Below are 24121 nucleotides of genomic sequence, written 5' to 3'. Positions count from 1 at the left end.
CATTACAAGAAATACTGCAAAATATTAAAGACTGTAATATGAACATCAAAGCAAATATATTACAAGGAAAAGATAGTCATGTCAGATAAAAAATAAAGACAATATGGGATATAGTGAAGGAGGAGACCTGTAGAACCAGACATGAAGAGGGACAAATAGCATTAAGAGTAAATGATACATAGGTGACGGATGTGTGTAGTGTTGCAGAACTTTTTTACATACATTTTATAACTGTTACTGAAAACATGGAGTTGTCAGGTTCTGTATATGCTACCATGGGATACATCAGACCAGATATTTCACGTAACTTCCATAATATGAATTTGACCCTAACTACCCCAGCAGAAATAATGTACATCATAAAATCTTTAAAATCAAAAACATCTAGTGAGTATGATGAAATATCAACAAAGTTAATTAAAGAATGTAATTCTGAGTTAAGTAACATGTTAAGCTATCTGTGTAACCAGTTGTTTATCAGTGGAATATTTCCTGAAAGGTTGAAATGGGCTGAAGTTAAGCCACTGTTTAAGAAGGCAGATAAAAAAATAGCATAAAATTACCGTACAATTTCACTTTTGCCAGCATTCTCAAAAATTTTAGAAAAAGTAATATACAATCGGCTTTATAACCATCTTATCTTAAATAACATACTGTCAAAGTCGCAGTTCGGGTTTCTAGAGGATTCTGACATTGAGAAGGCTATCTACACTTACAGTGAAGATGTGCTTAATTCATTAGACAAAAAATTGCAAGCAACTGGTATATTTTGTGATCTATCAAAGGCATCTGACTATGTAAATCACAATATCCTTTTAAGTAAATTAGAATATTTTGGTGTAACAAGAAATGCTGCAAAATGGTTAAGGCTTATATCACTGGCAGGAAACAAAGGGTGTTATTAGAAAAGAGAATGTATTAAGCTATCAGGCATCATCCAACTGGGAACTAACTACATGGGGGTCCCAGAGGGTTCCATTTTAGGGCCCTTACTTCTTCTTGTGTATACCAATGACCTTTCATCAGTAACAGTACCAGATGCCAAGTTCGTTTTGTTTGCCCATGATACAAACATTGCAATAAACAGTAAATCAAGTGTAGTCTTAGAAAGATTGGCTGATAAAATATTTGTGGACATTAATCATTGGTTCCTAGACAATTCTTTGTCACTACACTTTGAAATAACACACTACATGCAGTTCAGAACTTGTAAGGGGTGGCCCACGAGTATATGCCTAAACCACAATGACAAGCAGACAGAAGAAGTGGACAGTGTTAAATTCTTGGGATTACAGCTTGATAATAAATTCTGCTGAAGCGTCTTAACAAATCTCTATTTGCAATGTGAATTGTGTCAGACATAGGGGATATAAAAACAAAAAAGCTGGCATACTATGCTTACTTTCATTCCATAATGTCATATGGGATTATTTTTTGGGGCAATTCATCAAGCCAAGGTAAAGTTTTCCAGGCACAAAAACATGCAGTAAGAGTTATATGTGGTGTGAACTCAAGAACATCCTGCAGAAGCCTGTTTAGGGAACTAGGGATACTAACTACTGCTTCCCGACATATTTATTCCTTAATGAAATTTGTCATTAAAAATATATCAATTTTTCAATCAACAGCTCAATTCATGGAATCAATACTAGAAATAAGAATAATCTTCACAAAGATTTAGTCAGTCACTTTTGTACAAAAAGGTGTGCATTATTCAGGAACGCACTTTTTCAATAACTTGCCAGCAGCCGTAAAAAGTTCAGTTTAAGAGAAGCCTAAAGGATTTATTGGTGGCCAACTCCTCCTACTCCACTGATGAATTTCTCAGCAGAACCAACTGATTTTTGTGTGTGTGCGTATATATATTGTGGTCCACTGATCATGACCGAGCCAAATATCTCACGAAATAAGCATCAAATGAAAAAACTACAAAGAACGAAACTTGTCTAGCTTGAAGGGGGAAACCAGATGGCGCTATGGTTGGCCTGCTAGATGGCGCTGCCATAGGTCAAATGGACATCAACTGCGTTTTTAAAAAATAGGAACCCCCATTTTTTATTACGTATTCGTATAGTACATAAATAAATATGCATGTTTTAGTTGGACCACTATTTTCGCTTTGAGATAGATGGCACTGTAATAGTCCCAAACATATGGCTCATAATTTTATATTAACAGCTGATAACAGGTAGGTTTTTTACATTGAAATACAGAATGTAGGTACATTTGAACATTTTATTTTGGTTGTTCCAATGTGATACATGTACCTTTGTGAACTTATCATTTCTGAGAACGCATGCTGTTACAGCGTGATTACCTGTAAATATCACTTTAATGCAATAAATGCTCAAAATGATGTCCGTCAACCTCAATGCATTTGGCAATACGTGTAACAACATTCCTCTTAACAGTGAGTAGTTTGCCTTCCGTAATGTTCGCACATGCATTGACAAGGCGCTGATGCATGTTGTCAGGCGTTGTCGGTGGATCACGACAGCAAATATCCTTCAACCTTCCCCACAGAAAGAAATCTGGGGATGTCAGATCTGGTGAACGTGCGGCCCATGGTACGGTGCTTTGACGATCAATCCACCTGTCATGAAATATGCTATTCAATACCGCTTAAACTGCATGCGAGCTATGTGCCGGACATTCATCATGTTGGAAGTACATCCCATTCTGTCATGCAGTGAAACACCTTGTAGTAACATCGGTAGAACATTACGTAGGAAATCAGCATACATTGCACCATTTACACTGCCATCGATAAAATACGGGCCAATTATCCTTACGCCCATAATGCCGCATCATACATTAACCCACCAAGGTCACTGATGTTCCACTTGTCACAGCCATCATGGACTTTCTGTTGCCCAATAGTGCATATTATGCTAGTTTATGTTACCGCTGTTCGTGAATGATGCTTCATGACTAAATAGAACGCAAAAAATCTGTCATCGTCCCGTAATTTCTCTTGTCCCCAGTGGCAGAACTGTACACGATGTTCAAAGTCGTCATCATACAATTCCTGGTGCATAGAAATACGGTACGGGTGCAATAGATGTTGATGTAGCATCCTCAACACCAACGTTTTTGAGATTCCTGATTCTTGCGCAATTTGTCTGCTACTGATGTGCGGACTAGCCACAACACTAGTTAAAACACCTACTTGGGCATCATCATTTGTTGCAGGTTGTGGTTGACGTTTCACATGTGGCTGAACACTTCCTGTTTCCTTAAATAACGTAACAATTGGGCGAACGGTCCGGACACTTGGATGTCGTCGTCCAGGATACCAAGCAGCATACATAGCACACGCACGGTGGGCATTTTGATCACAATAGCCATATATCAACATGATATCGACCTTTTCTGCAATTGGTAAATGGTCCATTTTAACGTGGGAAATGTATCACGAAGCAAAAACCGTCCGCACTGGCGTGTTATGTGATACCAAGTACTCATACGTTTGTGACTATTATAGCGCCATCTATCACAAAGCGAAAAGAGTGGTCCAACTAAAACATTCATATTTCTTTACGTTCTAGATGAATAAATAATAAAAAATGGGGGTTCCTATTTAAAAAAACAAAAACACAGTTTGGCCTATGGCAGCGCCATCTAGAGGGCCAACCATAGTGCCATCTGGTTCCCCCCTTCAAGCTGGGTGAGTTTCGTTCTTTGTAGTTTTTTCGTTTGATGCTTATTTCATGAGAGATTTGGCCCAGTCACTCCTCTCCTGCACCATTTCAGTGCAGTAACGTGTTCATTGTAAATAAGTGTGTGTGTGTGTGTGTGTGTGTGTGTGTGTGTGTGTGTGTAAGCACAATTTATCTTCTGCACCATTTCAGTGCAGTGATGTGTTCCTTGTAAATAAGTATTGTAGTAGTTCTATTACATGTTTATTACCTTATAAATAAAAAAAATTAAATTCAGTGCATTAGTGTTTGTAAAATGATTCTTTCATATAGTGTTGATTAAAAAAAAAAAAGAGACGATCATTCCATTTGGACCTGTGGAAGGTACATTAGCTTATTTGTTTCAGTTGTGAATATTTGTCATGTATTAATGGTTTTCTGACATGTTCTACATCCTGGAGGACCTCTTCACTACGGATCAATTGGAATGAAAGTAAATCTATTCTAATCTAATCTGGGGATGATTGCAAAATTCTTTCCTTTTTGAAGGACAGACAATTCCTCTGAGAACTGTGTGTGTGACATGTTGGAATCAAATTGTTGATCTGTTTTCCACATCTTTCACACTTTTCCTTCTGACAGCTGGTGAAGTGATCAGTTTGTTCTGTATGCTCCTGTAAGTGGTGCTGATGATCTTGTCTAGGTCATCTCAAGGCATGCTGCCAATGAGAGATACTGTCAAAAGGTGCTCATCAGTTCTTGCCAAATCACTGCAGGCTACAGGAATTCACTCATGAAGAAAAGCTTGTTCAGTCCCGTCGCAGATACAATGTGCCTGAGCATTGGTGAAGAGGAGCTTATATTTCAGGAACTCCTTCATTTATGAAGAAAAGTCACTAAATTTAACATGCAACAAAGTGACACATTGAACAAATATGGTTTTTCTGCCATACACCCCCATGGTGATGAACAGAATCAGCTATGTATTGCATAAACATGGCATAGAGACTGTGTACAGACTGACCAAGAAGATTGAAAAGTGTCTTAGGTAGACAAAGGACAAAAAGATCTACTCACAATATTGGGAGCATACTGCACACTGTGTACACATGGGGAAGTCTATGTTGGAATGACTGGATGACCCGTCAGTAACAGGATCATAGAATGTAAACAGTATTACAGGTTGAGAAATTTGCCATGCTGGAGCATGCACTGTTCGAGATGATAATGTAATATAACTCGCTGACAAGCAGTTCTCAGTGCGTGGAAGAGCTAGCACAACCGTTTTTTCACAGAACTCATTGAAATTCATAAACAAGGCAACAGTTTCAACAAGAAGGAAGGAAGCCTCAAGATAAATGGATCCTGGATTCCCGTGCTCCAATTAATGACCATTGTGTATAACAACGTAGGAGCTACAGTGATAATGACCAGAGAAATGTTCCCACAGATGTTTGCATAGTACATATAACCTCCAGCAGTCTGTTATCAGAAATGGAAGTTGACGTTCTCAAAGATGCATGGGAGGGGGGAGGGGGGGGGGGGGGATAAATTATGTACGTTGTCCGTAGATCCTGAGACATAAACCAACAGACAACATGTGGCCACAAAAGCCTCAACAATTTCGATGAGGATGTGTGTTGATGAAATAACCAGGTGTTTAGTTATTTGCAAATTGCACAATTCATGAATGCAACCTCTCACTATAGTGTGGAGTGTGTTAGTTTTACAGTTATAATACACTTTCTCAGTGACATTTATAACAAGATGACCATTTGAAAATAAATATCAATGTGAGATGAACACCAAGATATTGGTACCACATCTTACAGTAAACAAAAGCTATCCTTCCCAACAACTGTGATGATGCAGTTGAAATGAACACAGGGCAACAAGCACTATTCAAATAGGGCATCTCTTACTAACAATAAAAAACAGTGCAACATTGTGCACTGAAGTACAATACTGCACCGGATAATCCATTTACAGTGCAGAATTCTCAGTTCGAAATTACCCAACACCAACTGAACTAATTTCACTGAAATGTCAATAATCAGAGGGTCTTGTGATGGAATCATTACAGTTGCTATAATGTGAAATGATGTCTGTGATGCAACACTCAGAAATATTGACTACAGAGTAATGAATATGTAATGACTAATGGAAATTTTCACTGAACCTAGATTCAGATCATGATTTCCTACATTTCACAAGTGGTCACCTTAAACATTAAGCTAGTCATATTTTTCAGAAAATAAGGTGGAGACATCAATGTCAATGAGACGTGTGCTCAGATACCCTAATGGTTTGCAGTTCAGTTCCGCCTGTGCTGTAGAGTATCATATGAGGTGGCTTGATTGACTGACTGATTTGTGCAGTGAGCGAGAACAACGGTGGTCCTATCCCAGTAACACCCACCCCAAAACTGAGTTTACTGAGTGGTTTTGCCCCTGTGATTCTATAAAGTCAGCCAATACACTTAAAGAGTAGTAAGAGACAGTTTACTAGTTCTTTATCAGACACAAGTTCTTCAGGAATTAATGATCTGAATATTCTGAGTCGCAGATAGGTACAACAAAACGATTTTCACATTTAAAGCTTGCAAACGCACATGCGCGCGCGCACACGTGCCAACCCACACCAACACCCACACCAACACCCACACCTGCGCGCGACTGTAGTCTCAGGCAACTGAAACCACATATTGTTACGTTCCATCCTGGGTTTTGCATTGTTTGATCTGAATATTCTGTCTCTTTTGACCTCCAGTACTTCCCACTGGAAGATTAAATGTGGTGTGGTTTCATCCTCCTCACCACATGCTCTGCACTTACCCATTGTGTGTGTTTCTTTAAGTCCCCATGGCCAGTCATTAGTCCTACCATGAATTTAATCTGTCTCCTGTTCAAAACCAGGATTCCAGAATTTCTCTTGAAACATGGCTTCAGCATGATTTTCATACCATGTTTTTTTTTTCTGTCTGCTGATTCCTAATCCAGTTACACAGTTTTGATTTTACCGTCGCCACTGCACATGTCCTGGCCAGCTACACAGTTTCGATTTTACCATCGCCATCGTACTTGTACTGGCCAACCTAGCAGCTTGTTCACTGCCACTAACTCCTGAGAGACCAGGAACCACTGCAGGTTTACCCTGTTGCTTTCCCCTAGCATCACACAGGCATTATGGCATTCTGCAATGATTCTGATTTCATTGCAGGGGTCGATAGAGATTTCAGGACTACTTGGCTGTCTGAATGACTGTAGATGCCATGATCCTTGCAACACCTAAGGACATCTCCTTTGGACTCACTCTGATAGTAGATATTTTCATCTGGAATATTTTAACCAGTTTCCTCAGAGGGATTGCTCTTTCTAGTCTAGACTGTTCCTCATATATCCTGGCATGAACACCTTCATCTATTTTTGACCTGTCGGAAAATCTGAATAATATGGTATGTACTTCCACTGTTCTCTACATCAAATTGTTACCCTGAATGGTTTATTGAAGCAGATGGAAGTTATTGTATAGTCATCCAGCATTTCCCCAACCATTCCTATTTTTAACACATTCATTATATTGGTGTGGGATTCTGAATATTCTAAAGGTTCTACCTCTACATCTACATGGATACTCCACAAATTGCACTTAAGTGCCTGACAAACAGTTCTTCGAACCACATTCACATGATTCTCTATTATTCCACTATCAAACAGCACATGGAAAAAATAAACAACTATATTATTCCGAGGGAGCTCTGATTTCCCTTATTTTATTACGATGATCATTTCTTCCTACATAGGTCAGCATCAACAAAATATTTTCGCATTCGGAGGAGAAAGTTGGTGACTGAAATTTCATGAGATCTTGCCACAACGAGAAACGCCTTTGTTTTACAGATGTCCACCCCAACTCCAGTATCACATCTGTGATGCTCTCTCCACTATTTCTCAATAACACAAAACATGCTGCCCTTCTCTGAACTTTCTCGGTGTACTCTCTTAACCTTATCTGGAAAGCATTCAACATTGTGCAGCAGTACTCCAAAAGGGGTAAGACAAATGTAAGCAGTCTCTTTAGTAGTTCTGCTGCAAGTTCTAAGTATTCTTTCAATAAAATGCTGTCTTTGGTTCACCTTAACCACAAAATTTTGTGTGTTCTTTCCAATTTAAGTTCTTCGTTTTAACCTGTATGACCTGCTGTTGCCGCCATTGTAACCGAAATGTGTAATGGTTTCCATCCCAGCAGTGTGTGCTGCTAATTCCATCTGTTATGGCTAAGTAGGCCAATCTCAGTACTCCACCAAGCTCCTTAGCAACCACTTCCTTTTCTATTTTACTCCACCAAATGTAGCCACATAAATTATCATACATTTTTTTACACTGGTATTCAGTACATACCCCCTGGGTTGGACCCTAGTTTTTACCACAAGCCCTTATAGTGCACATAAGTGAACATTTCACCTTGGAACACATATTCTTTATATGAGGAGACTTCCTTAGTGCACTTCAAGTGTCCCAAAAAGCAGACTGAGCCAGCTAACTGCTCTTTGGTCATTAGTACCCAAAAATTCTAAATAAACTGGCTAGCACAATAAAAAATTTTTTCAGTCACAAGAACAATACACACTGTTTCGGAAAGATAATTTACCCCTGAATGCAAATCAAAGTTCAGAATTTCTGTATCAGTCTCTGTTTTCATGTAATGATGGTTTTTGTAAATTTTTATACGGCAGCCTATGTATTATATGTATTTGGAAAAACGACACTCTTGGAATAAGCAGCAATCGGTATTGTAATTGTAAACTGTCGAAGCTGCGTTGGTAAAGTACCGGAACTTCAAGCGCTGATAGAAAGCACCGAAGCTGAAATCGTTATAGGTACAGAAAGCTGGCTGAAGCCAGAGATAAATTCTGCCGAAATTTTTACAAAGGCACAGACGGTGTTTAGAAAGGATAGATTGCATGCAACCGGTGGCGGAGTGTTCGTCGCTGTTAGTAGTAGTTTATCCTGTAGTGAAGTAGAAGTGGATAGTTCCTGTGAATTATTATGGGTGGAGGTTACACTCAACAACCGAGCAAGGTTAATAATTGGCTCCTTTTACCGACCCCCCGACTCAGCAGCATTAGTGGCAGAACAACTGAGAGAAAATTTGGAATACATTTCACATAAATTTTCTCAGCATGTTATGGTCTTAGGTGGAGATTTCAATTTACCAGATATAGACTGGGACACTCAGATGTTTAGGACGGGTGGTAGGGACAGAGCATCGAGTGACATTATACTGAGTGCACTATCCGAAAATTACCTCGAGCAATTAAACAGAGAACCGACTCGTGGAGATAACATCTTGGACCTACTGATAACAAACAGACCCGAACTTTTCGACTCTGTATGTGCAGAACAGGGAATCAGTGATCATAAGGCCGTTGCAGCATCCCTGAATATGGAAGTTAATAGGAATATAAAAAAAGGGAGGAAGGTTTATCTGTTTAGCAAGAGTAATAGAAGGCAGATTTCAGACTACCTAACAGATCAAAACGAAAATTTCTGTTCCGACACTGACAATGTTGAGTGTTTATGGAAAAAGTTCAAGGCAATCGTTAAATGCGTTTTAGACAGGTACGTGCCGAGCAAAACTGTGAGGGACGGGAAAAACCCACCGTGGTACAACAACAAAGTTAGGAAACTACTGCGAAAGCAAAGAGAGCTTCACTCCAAGTTTAAACGCAGCCAAAACCTCTCAGACAAACAGAAGCTAAACGATGTCAAAGTTAGCGTAAGGAGGGCTATGCGTGAAGCGTTCAGTGAATTCGAAAGTAAAATACTAGGTACCGACTTGACAGAAAATCCTAGGAAGTTCTGGTCTTACGTTAAATCAGTAAGTGGCTCGAAACATCACGTCCAGACACTCTGGGATGATGATGGCATTGAAACAGAGGATGACAAGCGTAAAGCTGAAATACTAAACACCTTTTTCCAAAGCTGTTTCACAGAGGAAGACCGCACTGCAGTTCCTTCTCTAAATCCTCGCACCAACGAAAAAATGGCTGACATTGAAATAAGTGTCCAAGGAATAGAAAAGCAACTGGAATCACTCAACAGAGGAAAGTCCACTGGACCTGACGGGATACCAATTCGATTCTACACAGAGTACGCGAAAGAACTTGCCCCCCTTCTAACAGCCGTGTACCGCAAGTCTCTAGAGGAACAGAAGGTTCCAAATGATTGGAAAAGAGCACAGGTAGTCCCAGTCTTCAAGAAGGGTCGTCGAGCAGATGCGCAAAACTATAGACCTATCTCTCTGACGTCGATCTGTTGTAGAATTTTAGAACATGTCTTTTGCTCGAGTATCATGTCGTTTTTGGAAACTCAGAATCTACTATGTAGGAATCAACATGGATTCCGGAAACAGCGATCGTGTGAAACCCAACTCGCATTATTTGTTCATGAAACCCAGAAAATATTAGATACAGGCTCCCAGGTAGATGCCATTTTCCTTGACTTCCGGAAGGCGTTCGATACAGTTCCGCACTGTCGTCTGATAAACAAAGTAAGAGCCTACGGAATATCAGACCAGCTGTGTGGCTGGATTGAAGAGTTTTTAGCAAACAGAACACAGCATGTTGTTCTCAATGGAGAGACATCTACAGACGTTAAAGTAACCTCTGGCGTGCCACAGGGGAGTGTTATGGGACCATTGCTTTTCACAATATATATAAATGACCCAGTAGATAGTGTCGGAAGTTCCATGCGGCTTTTCGCGGATGATGCTGTAGTATACAGAGAAGTTGCAGCATTAGAAAATTGTAGCGAAATGCAGGAAGATCTGCAGCGGATAGGCACTTGGTGCAGGGAGTGGCAACTGACCCTTAACATAGACAAATGTAATGTATTGCGAATACATAGAAAGAAGGATCCTTTATTGTATGATTATATGATAGCGGAACAAACACTGGTAGCAGTTACTTCTGTAAAATATCTGGGAGTATGCGTGCGGAACGATTTGAAGTGGAATGATCATATAAAATTAATTGTTGGTAAGGCGGGTACCAGGTTGAGATTCATTGGGAGAGTCCTTAGAAAATGTAGTCCATCAACAAAGGAGGTGGCTTACAAAACACTCGTTCGACCTATACTTGAGTATTGCTCATCAGTGTGGGATCCGTACCAGATCGGGTTGACGGAGGAGATAGAGAAGATCCAAAGAAGAGCGGCGCGTTTCGTCACAGGGTTATTTGGTAACCGTGATAGCGTTACGGAGATGTTTAACAAACTCAAGTGGCAGACTCTGCAAGAGAGGCGCTCTGCATCGCGGTGTAGCTTGCTCGCCAGGTTTCGAGAGGGTGCGTTTCTGGATGAGGTATCGAATATATTGCTTCCCCCTACTTATACCTCCCGAGGAGATCACGAATGTAAAATTAGAGAGATTAGAGCGCGCACAGAGGCTTTCAGACAGTCGTTCTTCCCGCGAACCATACGCGACTGGAACAGGAAAGGGAGATAATGACAGTGGCACGTAAAGTGCCCTCCGCCACACACCGTTGGGTGGCTTGCGGAGTATAAATGTAGATGTAGATGTAGATGTAGATGTAGAAATGCTAACAGCAGAAACATCTGTAGTACACACAGAAACCAAAGAAACAAGTAACAGCATTATTGTTTATTGATGTCAGCAGAATCAAACAAAACAGATATTCTACATAAAGAACATGAAATATATATCGACAAACTGATCGAACAATAGTTTTTACAAACGAAGAAATTAGAAGAGAAGGATATGCTGTACTGCACAGAACATAAATGGACATATTATCACATTTTTGCACTAAATAAAATACTTACATAAGCTGTGAGCAGTATTTGGCTACATCGATGGCAGTGCTTTTAACCAGTGCCAGTCATAACGCTGTACAAAAATTGAGATAAAAGTGGTACTCAATGAGAGGACTAGAAGTATGTTCCTCCCCACATCTGCACAGTCAAGCTTCATCTTGTATGATAACCCACTTCTTGCAATGCCTGTGTTCAGTCATTTCCACAAAGACCATCCCTCTAAATGACCAAATGGCAATTATTTTTCAATTATGATAAGTTATGGGTGGTCAGCATTCCTCTGTTTCCATACTTGAACCCCAGCTTCCTGGGACTTGATTGAAGTGGAGCAGAAGACCGTATGAAACTTTTTCTAAACTTCAACAAAGTGGCAGTGGCTGCTGTTCATGAAGAAGACAGGCTGAGATGTTAAAACCTTTTGCCTCTCCATACTAGCAGCCAATTTACTTCTGGTATCACGCAGGATTATTCCTGCAATTGAATACAATTTCTGTGTAGATATTGGTTTCAGGCAACCTGTGATTGGCCTGTAGGTTTCATTCAGGGCAATATTGACGTTTTTTTGGATGAGAAGATTTGTAGCAAGCATGACTAGCATGCTCAGCAGCAGAGTGCTAGGACAGTTGTTCTTACTGTTGTGGGTAGGCCTCCTATCCAGAAGCTTTGCCTTATGTTTATGCAATGTATCTTGAAAGTTAGAGAGCAGGCTAAGATAATGTTTAAGTAGACTGGAGGATAGCTGTGATCTATCAATTTGTTTCCACTTCACACATATCTTCTATGACATTTATTTGTTCTTTAGATTAAAGGCAAGGACTTCAGTTTTCACTGGATTTGGGCTGAGACGATTTTCATCATAACAGCCTGAAAGCCTTTTCAAAGCTTCAGTGAGGTTCTGCTGTACAGTATTGAAGTTTTTTTCTGAGATGCCAGGAGCAAGTGATCCACATACAGTAAGAGGGAGTGGTTGGTCACTGATATATATGTTGAACACTGCCTTGTGGAAGACCTTTCTTCTGTATTCTCTGTCTACTACCCCGGCCTCGGAATTTGACAAAGAAACACCACTTTATCAGAATGGTGGCAATTTGTGTAAGCTAGAATTCCTTGGCAAGATGACAGACCTTCCTTAAAATTATCTGATAATGTACAGTGTCATATGCTGAAGATAGATCAACATAATCCACTCCAGTAATATCACCTTGTTAAAACCGATCTTGTACGTGCTGTGTCAGTTTAAGAGTCTGTGTGACCTGAAACCAGCCTACTCTACAATTAAGAGAGGTTCTATGACTGGTAATATATGTTTCAGAAGCATTCTTTCAAAAGTTTTATACAGGTGATACAGTAATGAAATTGATCTGAAGTTTCTAGGGTCTGTAGGCTGCTTACCAGGCTTCAGGATAGCAAACACTGTAGTCTTCCTTCAGATAACAGTAATGTTATGAAAAAAGTAAGGCCAAAGTAAAGTAGAGAGACATAACTAAACATACTTCCTTTGTGATTCCCTGTAACATTTTGCTTCAGGAAAATTTCTTTGTAAGCACCATCAACACCGTGGTATTCCATTTGCCTTGATATACTTTTCAATTTGAGAAATACCTCATGGAACCTTTCTCTGCATTCATTCGTAATGGCATCCAGGTCATCCAGCAAAAGGTCCTAATTATTGTTCAAGAATCTTGAATTGAGTGAGAGATTACAACCTGTAAGGTGGTGGGAAGTTTTTGACAAGTCCCAATTTCATGTGCAGCAGAGGCAGATAAAACATTTTTGCCATCATCAAAAGGAGTGTTCACCACATGCTTCTGCCCAAGCAGGAGTTCATTTTTCATAATAGTGGTGTTTTTTGTCCCTGCTGCTACATTTGCACAGGAAACAGCAGTGTTTCTTGTACTTGAGTTATATGCTGAGAAGAACTGCAACTACCTTGAGGGCTCCCCATATATGACCTTTCTACTTCTCATACTGGATAAGTACGGAGAGGTACTATATTTAGATTAACTTTGCTAGAATCTGTGAACAAATGCCACTCATTTATACTGAAATCATGGTGAAGAGTCTCCACAATATACCTGATATCATTATAAACAATTATGTCACCTTCTTTGAGGAAATATTCATGAAAAACAGCATAGCAGTCAAAATAAACATTCACTTTTACACTATGAAGAAGAAAATTCCATTCTTTAATTGAGAAGTCCATTCTTTCGACAAATTTAAATCAAGAACAAAACTGTAAAGATCCCTCCGAGATGAAAAGAGTGGCTCCTTTGATTCACAGAGGCCTCAACACACAGGATATCTCCTTAGCAGTTCTCTGCGTGTTTGTCACTCACAGTCAAATTCTAAGGAGGCACTGGTATTGCAGTTCTTCACCGTGAAATACAGGCCTTACAGCAGATGGTAAATTAGGGTACTGTACAGTTTTCCAGGTGATTTCATCTATTTTTGTTAGACAAAGATAACAATGCACAGTATGTCTGTTGGTTCCTTCCCAATTACGTAAACAGCAAAAGACATGTAATCTAATGTTTTTCATCATCGTCGTCATCATCATCATCATCATCATCATCATCATCTAAGACTGATTATGCCTTTCAGCGTTGTCTGGAGCATAGCCCCCCTTATACAGTTCCTCCATGATCCCCTATTCAGTGCTAACATTGGTGCCTCTTCTGATGTTAAACCTAATACTTCAAAATCATTCTTACCCGAATCCAGGTACCTTCTCCTTGGTCTGCCCCGACTCCTCCTACCCTCTACTGCTGAATCCATGAGTCTCTTGGGCAACCTTGCTTCTCCCATGCGTGTAACATGACCCCACCATCTAAGCCTGTTCGCCCTGACTGCTACATTTATAGAGTTCATTCCCAGTTTTTCTTTGATTTCCTCATTGTGGACACCCTCCTGCCATTGTTCCCATCTACTAGTACCTGCAATCATCCTAGCTACTTTCATATCCGTAACCTCAACCTTGTTGATAAGGTAACCTGAATCCACCCAGCTTTCGCTCCCATACAACAAAGTTGGTCGAAAGATTGAACGGTGCACAGATAACTTAGTCTTGGTACTGACTTCCTTCTTGCAGAAGAGAGTAGATCGTAGCTGAGCGCTCACTGCATTAGCTTTGCTACACCTCGCTTCCAGTTCTTTCACTATGTTGCCATCCTGTGAGAATATGCATCCTAAGTACTTGAAACCGTCCACCTGTTCTAACTTTGTTCCTCCTATTTGGCACTCAATCCGTTTATATTTCTTTCCCACTGACATTACTTTCGTTTTGGAGATGCTAATCTTCATACCATAGTCCTTACATTTCTGATCTAGCTCTGAAATATTACTTTGCAAACTTTCAATCGAATCTGCCATCAAAACTAAGTCATCCGCATATGCAAGACTGCTTATTTTGTGTTCACATATCTTAATCTCACCCAGCCAGTCTATTATTTTCAACATATGATCCATAAATAATATGAACAACAGTGGAGACAGGTTGCAGCCTTGTCTTACCCCTGAAACTACTCTGAACCATGAACTCAATTTACTGTCAACTCTAACTGCTGCCTGACTATCCATGTAAAGACCTTAAATTGCTTGCAAAAGTTTGCCTCCTATTCCATAATCTTGTAGAACAGACAATAACTTCCTCCTAGGAACCCGGTCATATGCCTTCTCTAGATCTATAAAGCATAGATACAATTCCCTGTTCCACTCACTCATAATACTTCTCCATTATTTGCCGTAAGCTAAAGATCTGGTCCTGACAACCTCTAAGAGGCCTAAACCCGCACTGATTTTCATCCAATTGGTCCTCAACTAATACTCGCACTTTCCTTTCAACAATACCTGAGAAGATTTTACCCACAACACTGATTAAAGAGATACCTCTGTAGTTGTTACAATCTTTTCTGTTTTCATGTTTAAAGATGGGTGTGATTACTGCTTTTGTCCAGTCTGATGGAACCTGTCCCGACTCCCAGGCCATTTCAATTATCCTGTGTAGCCATTTAAGACCTGACATTCCACTGTATTTGATGAGTTCCGACTTAATTTCATCCACCCCAGCCGCTTTATTGCACTGCAATCTATTGACCATTTTTTCCACCTCCTCAAATGTGATCCTATTTCCATCATCATTCCTGTCCCATTCTACCTCGAAATCTGAAACATTATTGATCGCATTTTCACCTACATTGAGCAACTCTTCAAAATATTCCCTCCATCTGCCCAAGGCATCCACAGGATTCACCAGCAGTTTTCCTGACCTGTCCAAAATACTTGTCATTTCCTTCTTACCTCCCTTTCGAAGACTGCTAATTACACTCCAGAATGGTTTTCCAGCAGCTTGACCCATAGTCTCCAACCTGTTTCCAAAGTCTTCCCACGATTTCTTCTTGGATGCTGCAATTATCTGTTTGGCTTTGTTTCTTTCTTCAACATAACTTTCTCTGTCTACCTGGGTTCTGGTATGTAGCCATTTTTGATACGCCTTCTTTTTCCTTTTACAGGCTGCCTTGACTGTATCATTCCATCCTACTTTTACACACTACTGTTCCAAGACATTCTTTAGCCACTTCTAGTACTGTGTCCCTGTACTTTGTCCATTCCTTTTCCAATGACTGTAATTGATTACATTCAACTAACTGGTACCTTTCTGAGATCGCTGTTATGTACTTGTGCCTGATTTCCTTATACTGAAGTTTCTCCACTATTATCCTCCTACATATGGACCTGACCTCCTGCACTTTCGGCCTCAAAATCCCAATTTCACTGCAGATTAAATAATGATCAGTGTCATCAAAGAATCCCCTGAATACACGTGTGTCCCTCACAGCCTTCCTGAATTCCTGATCTGTTATTATATAGTCAATGACAGATCTGGTTCCCCTGCCTTCCCAAGTATACCGGTGAATGTTCTTATGTTTAAAAAAGGAGTTTGTGATTACTAAGCCCATAGTGGCACAGAAATCCAAGAGTTGTTTCCCGTTCCTGTTGGCCTCCATATCCTCTCCAAATTTACCCATAACCTTTTCATACCCTTCTGTTCAATTTCCAATCCTGGCGTTAAAATCACCCATGAGCAGAACACTGTCCTTGTCCTTTACTCTAACAACTACATCACTGACTGCCTCATAAAAACTATCCATCTTATCTTGATCTGTCCCTTCACAATGCCAATATACTGACACAATCCTAATTTTCTTGCTAGACACTGTCAAATCTATCCACATCAGTCGTTCGTTTACATACCTTATTGCAACTACGCTGGGTTCCATTTCTTTCCTGATGTAAAGCCCTACACCCAATTGTGTTATTCCTGCTTTGACTCCTGACAGGTAGACCTTGTATTCTCCCACTTCCTCTTCTTTCTCACCCCTTACCCGAATGTCACTAACAGCTAAAACGTCCAGCCCCATCTTACTTGCAGCCTCTGCCAGCTCTACCTTCTTCCCAGAGTAGCCCCCATTGATATTAATAGCTCCCCATCTCATTACCATTTGTTTGCCAAGTCATATCTTAGGAGTCCCTGGTTTGTCAGTTAGAGGTGGGACTCCATCACCTCCAAAGGCCCGAGGCATTTTGCTCTGATTGTTGCCAGCATCATATTTAAAGTACCAGGGAAGAAGGTTGCTAGCTTACTTGCCCCGAGTCCCATTGGGTTTTACCCCTAATGGCTGAGGGACTAACCGGTGGATTTGGTAGTCTTTGCCGTATGAGCACAAAGGTGATCACGACTCGGAATATGTCCGAGATGCCCAGCCTTATTCCAAAGTAACTGGTATCCTGACTGTCGGGACCACTTACTTGGCCACTCATACGCTGCCTGTGGTTCATGAACTAGGACATGACTACAGGAACCCACACCATCTAATGCTTTTAGGAATGTGAAAAACAAAATGGTTAAAACTGATACCAGTATTTATTTTGTCTTGGTTATAACAGGTCTTTTTTCATTTTTTACTAATAACTGTTTTTTTTTTTTTTTTTACAAGCACGTAATGTTTATTCATAAAATTTTCATTGCTTTGAAATACTGGATTATTATAGCAAATGGGAAAATTGACAGTGCTATTTTCAAAACAATGCCAACAGAATGCTATTTTCAAAACAATGCCAACAGAAGCTGGCAACAAATACATGACATAACAATAGGCGTTGCATTTCTGAGAGAATAATGCACCCACTGCCACCTGGTGAGGCCTATTAGATGGTACACGTTTGTGTGCAGTGTGCAGTGTGCAAGACACCCTCCCAGCTGGTCTACATGGTAGTTTCTCAATATCATTGCCAGACATCGATTTTATTGCAGAGTGGCACCATCCCTAGTTACAAAGCATTTTACAAATTGTGACAGCAATAAAATACATTTCTCCATTTGCTTCAAAAGATTAAAAATGGGAAGAGGCACAACAAACTGGCGACATCATATAATGAGAAAACATTCACAATGTCCCTTGGAAGAGTAAGTAAATTTGATTGATATACCAATAATTTTACTGATGTGCCATAAACTCGGGATGATAATTGAACCTGAAAATTTGTGTTTGCTTCAGGTTGAAAAATTGATACCATCCAAAAGAGACGATGCAGAAATGTCAATGACTTGTTATCTTTCACTCCTGCCATTTCTTTGCCTATCTCTTTAAACACTGCCATCTTTACTGGTGGCACTAAGACAGATTTCTTCCACAGTCACAACCCCAAAGAAATTGAGATCTCCTAGTCCTTAACTTTCATTAGATTTTATTTTTTCGATTTTTGTCCAAAGTCTACATTTATTGTTGAAAATAACAGCAATAAAAAACTGAAAATTGATTATTTAATAACGGGTTATTTTGAGCAATTTGAAGTTGGGTTGAATTGGAGAAAAAAAGGGTGCAGCCAAAAACTGGATGTCTCCACCATAACCATTGGTGAGCTGGTCAGGAGGGTAGTACATGGTTGACAATATATGTGCGCTACCCAATTCTTGTGCTACTCTTGCTAACATTACACCCAAAATTAAGTTCATAACACTTCTTTACAAGAAGATTAAGTTTCCATTTTTGCAATTTTAGAGTTAACTACCCACAGGCATGACAAAAGGAACTTGAGCTATTTACACAGCTTTTCTTCTTTTGAAGTGATAAAAACACAAACAAGTAAGTTTTTCTGAACTTAGAACCACAATTAGTCACTTCCAACAACTGCCAGAAATCTCTGTGCCAAGTTACAAAAAACATAATGTGATCCTGTGCATTCAAACATATCTCATTGGCAGTACTGCCAAATCATCTTCATTCACTGGAAGTAGTTTTCTGAACCGATGATCACATATAGTAATTCCTTGTACACATAAGCGACTAAGGACTGTGGTTATTTCAATTGTTTCTCCTTTCTTTTCTTCAAAATTTCTCTCTCCATTTTACAATGTTTCTCTCTTCTTTTTTCTGTCTAAGTAGCTTCATTCTTCTTCTTGGGTTTTTCATAGAAACCTTGCAATTTTTTTCCTCAATATATCTTGGAGCAGTTCAGATTTCATCCATGTCCCTTCCAAATTCTTTTCACCATGTGTTACCGATTTGTAATTTACCAAAATAAGTGAACAGTCTTTTTGTCAATCTGTTAGGATTCATCCTTTGGATGAGGTCATAGAAAGCTATTCTTTTTTTCCTAATGAGGTTTGATTTTTCAATCTGTGTATAAAGTTCATTACTATAACACCAACTGGATTGTGTAGGCTCTTTAACTGGTCCAAATTTTTCCTTGGTATTCTTCTTTCTGTAAATTTTCAAAGCTTCCATCATCACTTTCTCGATTAACAGTTAAACATTGTGCTGCGTAAAGCGCATTTAGGCGAATAACTGTAGATTACTGTCTAAGTTTAACAATTAGGGATACTGATTTCTTATTATATAGGTCCTTGGTGAGGTTATATGCTGTTTAGATCATTGTGGGTGTTGCCTTAACATTTGCTATATATTTGATTTTCTCAAAGGAAATGCTTTTCAGCAACTTCATTTGTCTGGTAGCATTTCCACTGACACTGTAAAACATAGCTTCGTTGTCTGCAAAACCTCGACAGTAAATTTTTTAAGTTGTCCCTTTTGTAACCTGTTCTAACTCCCACATTGAATCTGCTTTCTCCTAACAACATTCTCTACACTATTATGACTTATTCTAGAACACAATTAAAGAGCAGCAGCAGCAGCAGGAGAGAGGGGGGGGGGGGAGGGAGAGAGAGAGAGAGAGAGAGAGAGAGAGAGAGAGAGAGAGAGAGAGAGAGATCCCATCTCCCTGTCTGACTTCAGCTTTGACCTTAAAACTTTCATACATTTCTTCTCCAAATTCCACTGAATCATAAGCTTTCCTGAAATCAACAAAAATGAATAACAAATAATAAGAAATTTTTAGATCTTCTTTTCAAATACATTGTTACTGAGTTCAAATAACTTACGGGAATGCAGCTGGATGACATTGTCGACAACCACCGATATTATGGCAGGAGCGCACCCCACCATTCCAAGTCAAAACTGCAGCAAGGAAGTGCTGTGCAAGCCAATTTGAAACCTCAGTTTTCAGGGAAACTACACACACACACACACACACACACACACACGTGTGCATGCACACACACAGTGAACACTAGTGCTATCACAAACCAAAGGGGATCAATGTCAAAAATTATCGATAGTGAAATTAATAATAAACAGGTGAGGTAGGTAAACTCTGTCCCTCTGTCTTTTGACAAGTGAGAGACTAGAGAGCAGGATTCCATGCAGAATTTAAACAAAAACCACCATCTGCATTTATAAGATTACTTGCTAATTTAATTTCAATAGCTTCCTTAATAACATTATCCCTGTAATTGGGAGCACATGTCACAATCCTCGTGTTGTCATATTCCACAACAATAATTCTAACAAAAGGTGACTTTGAGATGGGCTAAGCCCTATGAGCAACTCTCAGGCTCTGAGATGACATGGGCCCTGTGAACCAAGGTACGAAGTACCCCTTTATGTTGAACCAGATTGTGCAGACTATCAGCCAGCAGACACATTCCAATAAATGGCATGTACCAACATACCATCCGCGTTCCTCCTGACCAACACATCAACGAAGGGAGGACAGCCATCCTTTTCTACTTCCATCATAAATCAAATATTTGGGTGGACTGAATTTAGGGGTTCTAAGAAATCGTTCAAATTCTCACTGCCATGAGGCCACACAACAAAAGTATCATTTACATACCTAAAAAAACATGAAAGTATCAAAGCTGCAGGCTCCAAGGCATGTTCCTCGAAATCATTCATAAACAAATTGTCTTCCCACTGCAACTCCGATATGTCTACTCTTAGTAACGGTCATTGAATAAAGAGTAAATGGATGTCAACACCTGTCACAAACCTCAGTCAACCATAATGAATCAGAGGAACACGAGTGAAGAGAGAGACCACATCAATACTTATTAAAATATCAGAGTCATTCAAACACATTCCCTCTAATCAATGTAAGAAATATACAGAGCTCTTAAGGTAGTGCTCAGACCAACCTACTATAGAGCTCAACAGAGTAGCAAGCTGTTTTGCTACATGATGTGTCGAAGCACCAAAGCCACTCACAACTGGACAAAGAGGAACCCCTTCCTTTTGGACCTTCAAGAAGCTTGAGAAGCATATAACCTAGGGGGAACAGCAGAATAAGAATTGCGACTCTTGAGAGTCTCCTGTGATAAGGAACTTTTGTTCAGAAGGCTACTAGTCCTCTCTCTTGACACTTTTTGTGGAGTCAACACTGATCCACTGATACACTGAATCAGGCAGTACGCACTGCATGTAATCCTGCTTGTCACAAACAATGGTAGCATTACCCTTGTCTGGTAGCATTGCTTTCACTTGGAGTTGATCCAGATTCTGCTATTTTAGCTGTGAAGGTCTGCACAATCCAAACAAATCATTTTTTGCCTCTCCCAGACACTTTCTATTACATAAGTCATCATACAACTCAACCTGATAAATTACGATCAGAGATGAAGAACCCACGCATGTTCAGTGCAGTGAAGACTCTACTCGCTAGAACCCAATCAATGGAAACCTTTAATGTCAGTATTTCTCACAATACCTGAAATATCACCTAGAGGTAGACATAAAAGATAGAGACTGTAAATTGCTAAGAATTCTTGCGAACTGCAAAACAGGTTCAAGAATTTGAATCTAAACTACATAATGAGGGCTCACCGACTTTCCATTCCTTAATGGATAATCCATGCCACCTGGCAAGTGACTTAATGGACACATCCCAAGCTGAAACTTATGATCTAATTGGATTCTGTCACAGGATAAAGAGAAACAACACTTCACAAAGACAACCTACAGAATCACTACTTCAAAAGTTAGTGGATGCTAGAATAATACTATTCCAAGAAATCATCACTCACTTGGTAACTGAAGTAATAGGATATGAATCAGAAATAACAAATGGTTTTTAGGCAGGTACCACTGCAATGTACAAGTAGGACATGATGCCAGTGCTTCTCCTATCAGGCCAATGTATTGCACTTCAAATTAATGGTTTGCTTCTCCTTTAAGGCCCTGCTCTCTCTGGACCCAATGCTTGTACTGCACAATGCAAGATGTATAGAGAAGATAATGTTGTGTTAACTGACCATATACATACACTGATTGCCTATTCGGTGATCTTAATTATGTTCTCTCTGATGAAGACCAGATATCTAATTTTCTCTTAGGTATATCACAAGGAATAAATCACCAGGCACAGAAAAGTTCCATCTAAATTCTGCAAGTGCTCTTAGGATATTTTAGAAGAACAATTTACTCTGATGTTCAATGTACTATTACCGGTACAAGGAATCTCTTTACTTTGCTTGTTCAGTGAAGTTATACCATGTTAGTTTCTAAGAATATGCCTTAACCATAACACTATCGAATGAAAGGTCACCAGGTAGTATCGGTTGGTAGTTTTGGAAGGTTTATGTAAAACAACTTTTCTTCATTTCTATTTACCTCAGAGGAAATGCTTTGCACAAAACATCACATACAGTCTTGTGATGGTCTAGAAACACTAAGACTTAATTGAGCTCAAATTGTCTTCGTGCAGCATGCCTGTAGTTCTGACCAAAATTATATGTTACTGCAATAGACAATTCTGGTAAATTTTACAGTAAGTGTTACAGCAACAACATGCTGAAACTCAAATAAAGTAATAAAAACACAATAACCAATTAAATGAATGCAATTTTACATTTTATTTGTGACTATAATGCCAAAAGAAACACAGTTGTGTGCTATGTAAAAATTGCCACTAAATGTGGAACTTTTTCAAATTTTCCCCAGCTTTCTCACATGTTGTTGTTGTTGTTGTGGTCTTCAGTCCTGAGACTGGTTTGATGCAGCTCTCCATGCTACCCTATCCTGTGCAAGTTTCTTCATCTCCCAGTACCTACTACAACCTACATCCTTCTGAATCTGCTTAGTGTATTCATCTCTTGGTCTACCTCTACGATTTTTACCCTCCACGCTGCGCTCCAATGCTAAATTTGTGATCCCTTGATGCCTCAGAACATGTCCTACCAACTGGTCCCTTCTTCTCGTCAAGTTGTGCCACAAGCTCCTCTTCTCCCCAATTCTATTCAATACCTCCTCATTAGTTATGTGATCTACCCATCTAATCTTCAGCATTCTTCTGTAGCACCACATTTCGAAAGCTTCTATTCTCTTCCTGTCCAAACTATTTATTGTCCATGTTTCACTTCCATACATGGCTACACTCCATACGAATACTTTCAGAAACGACTTCCTGACACTTAAATCTATACTCGATGTTAACAAATTTCTCTTCTTTAGAAACACTTTCCTTGCCATTGCCAGTCTACATTTTATATCTTCTCTACTTCGACCATCATTAGTTATTTTGCTCCTCAAATAGCAAAACTCATTTACTACTTTAAGTGTCTCATTTCCTAATCTAATTCCCTCAGCATCACCTGACTTAATTCGACTACATTCCATTATTTTTCACATATTTACAGAAAATTATTCCACTTATTCTAAAGTATGTCATTAGATAGAGTAGCATACAACTTTCTACCTAACTAACTTCAAGTAATTAGAGTCAAAGTTACGGGAAAAAGAAAAAAACCTCTTCTATAGAGTTCAAATAATTCAAATGTGACCAGAACAGCTCACACCACTGTTGCCTGCATTGCCAAACCGTACTAACACTGGAGCAAATCCCTCTCAGTCTCACTAAAATAGCAACCAATTTTTATTGGTTTACCATAAAACAGTTTCTTGCGTTATCATAACTTTGCTCCAATCTTTCTTTCTTTTTTTTTTTTGCGCCATCAACATCATTCGAAATATGAAATTTTTGACTCTTGTAAAATCCTGAAAATGCCTCCACCATCCATTCCACCCATATAAACTATACAATGTGTAACACAGTTACATAAATGGTCCTCAATATTATATTTGTACCAATGACAGTGTGTTCTGATACTTTCTCAGTTTTTTTTTTATTTCAAGCATATTTAACGAAATAAAAACAAGCAATTGAATGAAAACTGATAAGAAAGAAAAATACTAAACAGAAAAGACAAACATGGAAAAAAAAGTGCTAAAAAATTTCAGGTGCCTCTAACCTAAA

General features: G+C 39.3%; 1 protein-coding gene across 8 annotated transcripts in view; it reads right to left on the bottom strand.

The window, feature by feature from the left end:
• LOC126175210 (rho GTPase-activating protein 20) overlaps window positions 1-24121 on the bottom strand; it is a 180592-nt gene that overhangs the window by 42818 nt on the left and 113653 nt on the right. The window contains exon 8 of one of the 8 annotated variants that reach the window (XM_049921837.1): window positions 17506-19237. The exons of the other annotated variants lie outside the window; for them this stretch is intronic. Coding sequence (XP_049777794.1) covers window positions 19116-19237 — 122 coding nt within the window. The 3' untranslated portion in view covers window positions 17506-19115. Of the gene's footprint in view, window positions 1-17505; window positions 19238-24121 lie in introns of those variants that run through there. 8 annotated transcript variants of the gene reach the window in all.

Source organism: Schistocerca cancellata, chromosome 3 (assembly GCF_023864275.1).
Source record: "Schistocerca cancellata isolate TAMUIC-IGC-003103 chromosome 3, iqSchCanc2.1, whole genome shotgun sequence".
In the NCBI taxonomy this organism is placed as follows: Eukaryota; Metazoa; Arthropoda; class Insecta; order Orthoptera; family Acrididae; genus Schistocerca; species Schistocerca cancellata.
This window is presented reverse-complemented; position numbering and strand designations above follow the sequence as displayed.